An 11291-nucleotide genomic window follows, 5' to 3' on the forward strand; every position below is an offset into this window, starting at 1 on the left:
TGGCGCTATTCCCTCCCACGGTTATAGGACGTGGCCAGATTGTTTGGATGCTCCGTCATCCAATAGAGCCAAGAGGAGCAGTGGTCTTGGAGGAGGTCCATGCAAGAAGGCTCCGGTTTTGAGAATGTCACCCCCTCCGAATTATGCCGCTGGGTTATGGCATAATGAAGTGGAGGAAGAGGAGGAGGACGACGAGGTCGTTGAGCTTGTCAATGTAGAGTGCTCGATGGAGGTGATCGACCTCGTGTCTGACTCGGAAGAGGAGGAGGACCCGAGTGAGGGGTCCAACATGCTTGTGGGTCAGTCGATGTCCCCTTTTTGTTTTTGGTGGGGGCTGTGTTTCTTTTGATTCTGTATATGTTAGTGGCGATGTAGTTTCCGCCTTTGCTGACCTAGTCTGTATGAACTCACTATGACTTAACCGATTATATACATCGTATTATTCAGGAAATTGTGAATGAGGTTAAGTTATCATTCGATAACGATAAGCCGATTTTCCGCATTCGAGTTACTTAAAGTGATGTTCTGGAAAATGAAGATTTGAAAAGGAGGCAATTTTTATATAATTAATTTTAAAAAAAATTACCCATTTTTCCGCAATGTTTTTTAGAAATATTTTTCGGAGCGTTACACATCCTGAACACATCTGTTATCTTATATAGTGTATTATTCTATATACCATCGTTTATGATTGACTGATTTATCACTGACATATATAATATTAATAATTTAACACTACTCTAAAATTTGCACACAAATTACTTGTTATATATAATTGAACATATAATAACTATGTGGGGTTTTGATTGTTTTTTAAATGGGGTTTTACTTGATTTTCAAATAAACAGCAAGTAAGTGAATGTGAGATATCAGGAAACCACAATATACTAGAATGAGTAAATGTGAGTGCAAATACCCATGACCATGAACTATCTAGATATCATGTTTGTGTCACAATCACAGCATCATCATTGTGGGGCGCAAATCTTTGACCGAGTATGATTTTGCTACATTCTTAAATCGACATGGCTAAAAATCTTGAGTCTTCAATATTTTCACATTAAACATAATTTAAGTGATCAAGTTTAGTAAACAAAATTGCACATTTGTTTTCCTAATTGAACAATCCACAATTGCCAGCCATAGTTTTTAGTGCTAACTTCACATATTGGGAAACATAATGGAGAAAATTGAATTAGTCCTATAGAATAAGAAATAAACTTAAAGTTATTAACAAGTCTCATAATTTAGTTTCTACGGTCAAACAAATACCTGAATTAGAAAAGAAATTAATAATATGCATACTGATATTGGGGGTGAAAAAATAATTCATTTAATAATCCATCTAACCCATCAATTAATAAATTTTTTGAAATGGTTGAATTCATTTGGATTAGATGTATTAAAGGGTAGTTCATGATATATAAAAATGTTAAATATGCTATATCCATCAAAATTTTCAATGGGTCGAATTAGTTTTATTGCAACCTATATGATAAATTAATCTTTAAGACTGATGTAGTAGTCAAATCTGAGAGACAAGATTGAGTCAACCCAAGATCTAATTTCAAGGTTAGACTTTATAGTCTGATTTCAAGGTCACTAATTTCATGGTTGGGCCCAAGACTAATTTCATAGGTTGGGCAGTGGTCAAGATCGAGTCTAGGGATGATTTTGTGCCAAATCTCGAGAGTATTGTCTTAATTGGGCCTACGAGTAAATTTTGGGGTCTAGTTTAAGGGTTGACGTTGGGCCAGCCTAAAGCCAATGTCGAGGTCAAGCATGAGGTCAATGTTTGTAGTAGTGCATAAGCATTGATGTCATAGGATGTCGGGGTCTAACCTCAAATTTGATTTCATTATGTGCCTCAATTATATGTCAAAGTTAGGGTTTGGGTCCTCATCAATGTTACGGTCAAACATAGTGTTGATGTTAATATCAATGTTAATGGTCTCGATTACTGAGATCGAAGTAGGACTAATGTTGATGTTGAGGCCGGGTCTAAGTTTGGATGAAAATAAAATAAACTATAACATATCATGTAGTTTTAAATTGATTGGTCAGATATTTACCACAAAAATGTTTAATGGACGAGTTACCTTGGACTAAGTTTTATTTAATAAATCATTATAATCTGAATCTATTCAATAAATTCTAAATGAATTCATGATTATAATTTATTTATGAGTAAATTATACTGACATTTTCTGCGTTTTAGTGAAATTACATAAAACACTAATTCGTTTTTTACACCTACAAAAAACCCTATAATTATATACATACATTACACTGTCTACCTTTGCATAAGACATATGTGTGATATTTTAAATAAAAAGTGATGATAAATGCAATTAAGTTAAATAAAATATGATATATTATGGAGACAAATCTAAATAGTATATGAGTCAATACATTTTCATTATTTTTGATTCATTACAAAATGCATCAATAATTCTAAAGCTATATTGTTTAAATCACTCTTATACAATATTGTAATGAACAAAAAATAATGAAAATGTATAGACTCGTATACTATTTGTACTTGTTTCAACAATATACAATATTTTGTTTAACTTAATTACACTTATTATCATTTTTTGTTTAAAAAGATCACATTTATTTTTTATGCAATGGTATGAGTGCAATGTATGTATATAAATTAGGGTTTTTTATAGGTGTAACAAATGGAGAGGTAGTTTATATTATTTTAATAAAACTTATGTGTGTTGATGTAATTTACTCTTTATCTAATCCATTATAACATGACTTCCGATTGATCCATTTTCTACACCTAGTCAATGTAACTTGGACTATAAATTTAAACATTATAGATAATAAAAGTACTTCAACAAAAGTGTAAAAATTTAAAATTAAACAATGATAAATCTAGAGCAGGAAAATATATCAACTTTTACCGTTGGTTCTTGCAGCATTATTAGCGCATATATACACTTTACAACGTATTGTTAAACATTCTTTTTTTCCAGATCTTTTATAAAGTAAAAATATTGTAAATTCGGAATATTCTCTGTCTCCATTAGAGTTTTTGTGTTGTGATTATCTGACAAAGTAGTATGATTAGAAGAGTGCAGACAAAATATAAATACTAAAAATATTATTAGGCATGCAATTGTCAGAAATGAGCACGATATATGATGACACTAAAATCCCGATTTTAGCATGTTGAGGTTGAGCTGGCTCCAGCACTTATTATATTTTGTTGCTTCCAATCTGCATGCACTTATAAGTCACATGACCAATTATTGTGACTTTTCACATATTTGCTAATTGCTATGTTCTTTTGTTCCTTATATGTTTGTCTTTCACAGTGTGTTATCAATAATTCAATAGTGTATTATGAGTAGAAGAAAATATAACATTTATAATGTATGAGTTTTAAATATTATTATTGTATCATTTATTATTCATGTTTAATTATTATTATTTTTTAAAAAAATAATACAAATGAATGATAATAATATGCTAATTATATATAAATCGTTACGTTTACAATGTATACTATTATATTATTACCTCCAAATGAGGTTCGTTACACTCTATTTTGTTGCTTGTCTGCTTCTTCTTTTTTGTAGACAACAAATTCACTCTTTAAGCTTACGATGGAATCATATAAATGCGTAGGAATGGGAAAACTTATAGGATATTACAGTATTTAAAAATAAAATGGATATTGCATAGTTTTCTTTCTTCAAATTTTGAACAAATATAATGCAGGTGAATGCTGTGTAAAAAATTTAATAACTTTATTTATAAAAAATTAGAAAAAAGCAGGGTTTGGGTACTAAAGTTATTAACTTCAAAGATAATTTCATCTATTAATTACTTATAATAGGCTGAAAATACATAAGCACAAAAATAATAAAATATATGGCAATAAAAATAAATTTTTGTTTTGTCTAATTAACATTATCCTATAAGATAATCATATTTGAGCATGCAACATCTAAAAAATAGAGGGTAGTGATGACAAAATGGACCATTTGTTCGTTTAGCCCTTGCCCCCTATATTAAAAGCTAACATGAACATACACATTTATCATTTTTGGAGAAATTCTTATGCACTATCTGTTCTGAAGAAGGCTTCCGAACGTGCATGCCGACATTTATATATAGTTTAAAAAGTAAAAATCTATAAAACAAAAAAACAAGAAATTGAATAAAGAAGTTGAAGAGATAAAATTAAAAAATGGCATGTTACATGAATTTGAAAAATAATATTACATCATAATTTTTTAGTTATTAAATCACATTACATTATAATTTATTCAAATTTTACTTCTTCTTTATTTAAAACATCATGCTCACATGTTGCTTGCATTGATTTATCAGGCAGATTCTTTCATTACTTTGAATGAAAAAATTATGTTGGAAGAGTTTATCATTTTAGATGTGTCTTCCCAAGTAAACTAATTAGAGTCTAAAATGACTTTTGAACGACAAGGGTTAAAATTCAAAAGTAAATTTAACATAACTATTTTATTTACAAAGTAGGTTATTGAGCTAAAATATCGAATTGTATCAAGTACTAAAATCAATATTAAGAGTTAGTTTGGGACTTGAGCTTTGAAAGGTAATGAAGGGAAAATGAATACATTAGAGCCATGAAATACACTTATGTGAGATGATTCTCATCCTTCCATTTCTATTCTTTTCCCTTCAAAATCCAACTCCCAAACAAATCATAAAAGTCTAAATTAGCCTCTCAATTTTTGTGTGTTGTAAAGTTTAATCATACAAAAAAAATAAAGTCTCATAATAATCCTTAGAAATTTTGTTTACATGACAATTTATTCGCTTAAAATTCTTTCTTAGACAATTTAATCCCTGGAAATCAAAATTTTCAATAATAAATGTGGCCAATAGCGACTATTTTGATAATTATATTTTTTTCATGGACCAAATTGTCTCATAATTGTTTCTTTTAAGGATTATTTTGAAACTATATTTTTTCTACGAACCAGCTATAGAAAAACTTGAGGGACCAATCTGAACTTTACTGAAATACAATACCTTGAGTTTCACTTGTATCAAATTATAAAGAGAATAAAATATCTCATTGTATAAGAAAATAAATTATTTCCTCCGGCCACTAAAATGATCACATGTATTTTATTTAATCATTTTTTATAAAAATACTTTTTTAAAACTAAACAAAATAGTACACATGTCATATATTTTTTGTCGGAGGAGATAAATTATCAAATGAGAAGGATATGTTACTAGTAAATTTATATACATACTAATTCAATTATAAAATAATGAGAAAAATTAAGCAGTGCCTCTGCAAGGCTAAATAGAGTGGATAGTTGATACAGACAATGAAGTAGGATTGATATTGTAAGGAGAAAGGAGTAACAACACACAATATAATTCTGGTGTTTTGAACAAGTTTTTGTCCCTTCAGTGAGGATAAAAAACGTGACTTTTGTATTGTTCCACAATTTTTGTCAGTGTCTGGGACAAATGTTCTTATCCTGTGTTGTTTATCATTTCTTAGCAAATAAAGTACAGCTGACTAATGAAATTAGTATCATCTCAATGAATGAAAAAACAAGTATTTTGAAAAACAAATGAAAATATAATTTGTAATGACACATTTATCTTTTTAATTAAAATGGGAAAATTATAATTTTGTTATTAAAATCAAAGAAATAAACATACATGTCTCTCTATTAATAATGAAGAAGAATTGTTATAAATAATGTGTCTAAATAACATTAGCATTACTATAACAGGAAGCAGTGAAACACTAAAAATCTATAACAATCATGTTTAGAGTAATTTACTTGATGATGACTAACTTGCACCTATAAGTTCATGGCTAAAACAAATAGAGGGATAAATGGCCAAAGGGGAATAAGTGTTTTCTTTCTTTATTTTGGTATGTTTTTTTGTACTAACAAGAGTATTTACTCTCACCCTATAGGTAAGTAATTAATCACTTTCAAGGTGTGTGATTACCCTTCCCAATAAGTGTCGTTCCAATAATTGAACATTTGATCTTTTAATAATCCTTAAAGTCTAGCGTGACATTACAACACTAGAGCAACACCATGTCTCTTTTTATTGTGTTTTGTAAAGTCATGTCCTGTTATTGGCCTTCCTTGGCTCAATGACCAAATTCCTTAGATAGCTACAACGGTCACGATGAAAATCAACCATAAAACAAAGTTGTCTTATTGCTTCCCTCTTCTTTTCCCCAAGACTAATCAATTCCTCATCTTTCTCTTTAAGATTCTTTTCTAACTTTACCACTTTTTTCTCTAGCTGGCTTACAGCTTTTGCTAGATTCAGCTTATCCCCTCCTTCCTTGCTCACTTTAGCTTCTAATTCCCACACTTTCTCTCTTAACAATAATTCCTGCTCTTCTTTACTATTCAGTAACATATTTAGGCCATTAGCATTTTCCATCAACTTTTTCATCTCATCATTCCTTCGTTTTATCCAATCCTTCATAAACATAACCTCACTCATCATTTTAGAGACACTGCTCATCACATAGTCTTTATGCTCATCAACCTTGTCCGTTGCGAAATCGAACCCTTTCTGAACAAACAATTCTAAGCCATGTAGAGCTTCTAAATCTAAAAACCGGTTTTGAGGACTAACTGGTGAATGTGTTGCACTCATTTTAAGCATCCTTAGTTCCTCTTCATAACTAGTTACTTTCTCTCCAAGTAATTTGTTCTCTTGCTCATACCTTTGCTTTGTCATTTTGCAACTATTTTTGTTCTCATTGTTCAGCTGTTCTGCTACATGGATTCTCTGGTGCAACAAGCGGATATTGTCTTCCATTTTCCTTCTGAACTCTTGTGCCAATTCTTCTATTTTCCTTTCTATTGACTGCCGATTCAACTTAAACTTATTCGACAAGATTTTCTCCTGTTTATGCTCCGCGCTTATTCTTTCGATGGTTGCTGCTTGATCAGCTATCTGGCTTGATAACTTGAGGTTCAAGTTTTCCATCTTTGCTAGGCTTTCTGCATGTTCCTTCACGCTTCGCTCATTTTGTTGCTCCAACTTGTTTTTCTGTTCATGCAACCAGTCTAATTCTAGTCTCAGAACATTAACTTCTTGTTTTAAATCCATAATCTGCATAGAAGCTCCATTTTTATCGCCGTCATGTTCCTTCAGGAATGCAGATATGTCATCACTGCTTTGTATCATTGCTCCTTTTAGTTCATTATTTCTATCCTGCAGGGCCTTGTTTTCATCCTCCAGCTGTTTAATCTCATAAGTTATATCCCTTAATTGCTCCTCCCCTTCATTCTTCTCATTGGTTCGAGTTTCCAATTCGAGTTCCAAGTCTTTTATCCTTGCAAGAAAAGTCTCTTTCTCTTCCAGCCTAATCTGTTCAACCGAACTCATTTCAGCTAAATTCTCCTTCAAATTTTCTATTTGAATCGAGTATTGAGACGTTTCTTCTCTCTTTTTTTCCATCAAAGCTTCCAATTCCTTGTTCTGCTTGCATATAGAATCTAAGTTTTGCTGCATAACATTAAGCTGGTTCATCAAATCCTTTCTTTGGGCTAATGATTCATTTTCATCACATTTACATTTTTCTTCCATTTCATCTTTCTGTGTCTGCAGATATTTGGCATCCAGTTCAAGCTTGTTTATCTGTGCCATCAATTCTTCAATGTTTGAATTTGCCTGGTTCTCATTGTTTTTTAATTTGGCCCGAAGAATAGATACTGCACTATATTTCTCTTTCAACAACAACTCAAGCTCTTCATTCTTTTCACTTAGCTGTTTAACTTCTTGTGCTTGGTTTTCAACTTGAAGTTCAAGATTTCTTTTCTGCTGGCTCAAGTTCTCTATCTCTTTCATATTTGAAGTTAACTTCTCCTCAAACTTCTTTGCCTCATTCGATGCTTCGGAATTAAGAACTTCATATGTTTCTGACCTTAGGTTATTACCCTCTACTTCCTCTGGTGAAAAGTACTCTGAGTCCGAGTCGGAGAAGGACATTGAAAGCCTCCTGCTTCTTCTGCGAGAAACTAGTTTCCCAAGCTCTCCATAGAGACCATCATACATTGCATAAAGGGACTGGTAATGATTGTATAAGTCCTCAATTAGTCCCACAAGTTCTGTCTCTTCTCTAGAATGTGTGAGGTTCCTAACTTCTTTGCTTTGCTCTTCATTCTGAATAAGCTTCATGATCTTTGTCATGTTGTTTTCAATATCTGCAGAGCATGGGAGATCATGATATATTAATTTTAGATTAACTAATCCATATATTCCAAGATTAAATTATAAGATGACACTGTAAATTTGCTCTATACCCTTCAATTTCCAACAACTTGGGCAACTAAGCTATCGCATTACAAATATAGTTAAAGTATGAAACGGTAATAGCCCATTAGTGATTTGATGAGCTTGAATCATATAGAGAAGAAACCTTGCATAAGGATCAGTTAATAATTTATCCTTCTGACTTATATTCCAATATTCATGTGTAGCACATGTATGTATGTTTATAAGAAAGAATCTGTTGCACCTGTTTTGGTTCTTTTGAGTTCTTCATCCTTTTCAGGATCAAGTAGATTCCCAAAGGACTTAAATGATTCCCTTGAGGGCCTTGACCTATGGTTTATCATCTTTATTTTTTGGAACTTCCACCAAATATTACATTTAGAAGGATATTCTGATCAAGGAACTCTCCTTTTTGTCCACAAATGCAATCCTGAAATTTATAAATAAAGTCAGATATGTACTTGCAATCCAATATCACAGTTAACAGAAAACTAGCAATCTTAGTCACTAACCACTTATTGTAAATTTCTGAAAGAGGAACTTAATTTAAAATAATCCAATACATCATAGCCAGAGCAGTCAACTCTTCATCCTTTTTTTCTCACTAAACTTTCCAAAAAGGAGAAACAGTATCTCAACCACAAGAAAGTTGAATGATTTTAATATAAAAAAATGATGTCATGAGTGTTGCTGCATGCATGCATTTTTTTGGAGTGATTGAAAGACTTTGGGATATTTGTTTTATAGTAGTGAATGAAAATCTTATGCTGACTGTATGAACCAACTTGTAAGATCAGTTCTAATATAATAGTTAAAAACAAAAACACAACCAAAATATAGCTGATAGCTATTGTGACTCATAATATTCACTTGCACTGAGCCCACTGCATGAAGGACCTTCTACCACCCTAATCTATATCCACCAGGACTTGATGTAAAGCCTCACTAAATCTTCAGATAAACTATAAGGTCAAAAGTTTGATTCTTGTGAATAATATTTATTGGAAAAGACAATTACACATACCAAAAGTGAATAATATTTATTGGAAGAGACAATTACACATACCAAAAATGAATAATTCATTATCCATAAGATAGTAAAATACTATTGATTATACCAAAAAAATCCACCTACATTCAATTTATTATTATTATTCAATTAGTGCTCCATGGTTGGAATACTATGATGTTGACAAGTAGTAGTATCCTGGCCTGACCACAGAAAATAGTGGTCCAGTTGTTTACTACAAAAGAAAATGAATTTAGAATGTGGCTGGCGTAGGTTTGGGCATATGTCACTTCCCACAATCAATTGTAAAATAGGACCATTCAATGCCATGTTCACTCCCTTCCATAAAGATAAGCTGGTTCTAACACCTTATCATCTTTTGTTTCCATGCTTTTACTGAAATAATCCATGGCTGTTTTCAAAGTGAAAAGGTCCTTTACATTGTCCTTCAAGGTTCACTATTTAGTAGAAATCCCCAAATCAAATATTGTATACCAACAATGTGTTAGTTTAATGGTTGTAACGTTCTATTAGATTTTAGGATGACCAAAATATAAGAGTTCAATTCCTTGAAACGACACTTATTGGGAGGGACAATGGCGAACCTCGGAAGATGTATTATATATGTGGCAAGCCTAGTTAACAACAAACATGTAATATATATATATATATAAATAAAGAAAATGAATGACAGTCCACAAATTGGACCAGCTAATAGCTTTAATTTCTTAATCAGTTAACTAAAATAATCTTAATGTAGAATAATTAATAATGGAACACTCTTATGTAACCCAAATTGACACTTTTGACAGTACAATCTGCTATAAAATATGTCACTTCGTGTACACACAAAAATATTTCGGGTAAGGGAAATCAGATATCATCTACATATCCTTCTACACAGAAAAGTAATATGTGTCGGCCTAAGACCATATATATTGTGATTATCAAGAATGTGATTCAAATATTTAATTCAATTTCTGGAATAGTTACATCAATAACTAAGAAACATAGAAAGGCTCAACCACTTGAAACATGAGACGAATCTAACATGTTCAACTTAGAAACCAAGTTAAAAGCTTGTCAATAAAGGAAAAGGAAAAGGAAGCAACAACATTCAGCAAATAAACAAAATTTTCAGTTTTGGTAACAGCACAATCAAATCTATAGGCGGAGAGGTACAAGTTCTGTAAAGTGTAAACCTAAGCATTCATCTTGAATGGAATAATAATAATAAATTCCAAAGAAATGGTAATAGTAATATAATATTAATAATATGATTATTCGTCATCTTCATTAATCATCATAATTTTGCATTAAGTATCTCCATCCAGCAATTTATCTTCTAACAGTTTTTCTTACATTGATAATTCCAGATTTGAATACAATTCTATACTCTGATAAAGATAATTAACTACAAATCATCATTTTCTTCAACAAAAGTAAATGAAACAAATAATTTAATAACAGATCCAATACAATTCCTGTTTTTCCTTGATAAAAGCTATACAAAAAGAAAACAATTAAACTACCTGAGATTGGAACTCGATATCCACCAATTCGATTTGATTAGGAAATACAGAGAAAAAATAAACAGAAGAAGAAATAAGGTATGATAATTGAGGAGACAAAATAAGTAATTTTTGGAAAAAAAATCGATAAAAACAAAAAGAGGGTGATTAGTGAGTATATGAATAATTTATTATTGTCGTGACATCTCTATTGAAGGCTAGGTGGTAGTTTTGGCACTTTCTTCATAATAATATGGCCCTTGAAGGTTGAGATTATTACAGTTATGAATGTATCGTGACAAGTCTCCACCCCGCCATCTTTGTAAAAAAATATTTTATTTATAATGTAATATTTATATAGTAAATATTTATATACGTGTATATTTATTTGTATTAGGTTTTAAAAAAATCAAAATCAATATTATTAAATATAAATGATGGATGATATAGTGATATTATATTAAATTTATACCGTGTGAGTGAATGCATGTTTT

General features: G+C 31.1%; 1 protein-coding gene across 1 annotated transcript; it reads right to left on the reverse strand.

Annotated features, from left to right (window-relative positions):
• Positions 6082 to 10948, reverse strand: LOC109349925 (putative leucine-rich repeat-containing protein DDB_G0290503). Its single transcript, XM_019590994.1, has 3 exons — positions 10819 to 10948; positions 8522 to 8707; positions 6082 to 8207 (listed from the first exon to the last, which is right to left on the reverse strand). The coding sequence occupies exons 2-3, from the start codon at positions 8619 to 8621 to the stop codon at positions 6103 to 6105; spliced, it is 2205 nt and encodes a 734-aa protein (XP_019446539.1). The 5' UTR covers positions 8622 to 8707; positions 10819 to 10948; the 3' UTR covers positions 6082 to 6102.

Source organism: Lupinus angustifolius, chromosome LG06, assembly GCF_001865875.1.
Source record: "Lupinus angustifolius cultivar Tanjil chromosome LG06, LupAngTanjil_v1.0, whole genome shotgun sequence".
NCBI classification, from domain to species: domain Eukaryota; kingdom Viridiplantae; phylum Streptophyta; class Magnoliopsida; order Fabales; family Fabaceae; genus Lupinus; species Lupinus angustifolius.

Excerpts from the sequence above, each read along its gene's own strand:
- LOC109349925 (XM_019590994.1), bottom strand. The coding sequence starts at position 8,621 with ATGATAAACCATAGGTCAAGGCCCTCAAGGGAATCATTTAAGTCCTTT. Across the intron at positions 8,208-8,521 it reads ACTCAAAAGAACCAAAACAG|ATATTGAAAACAACATGACA; the intron begins GTGCAACAGATT and ends CATGCTCTGCAG.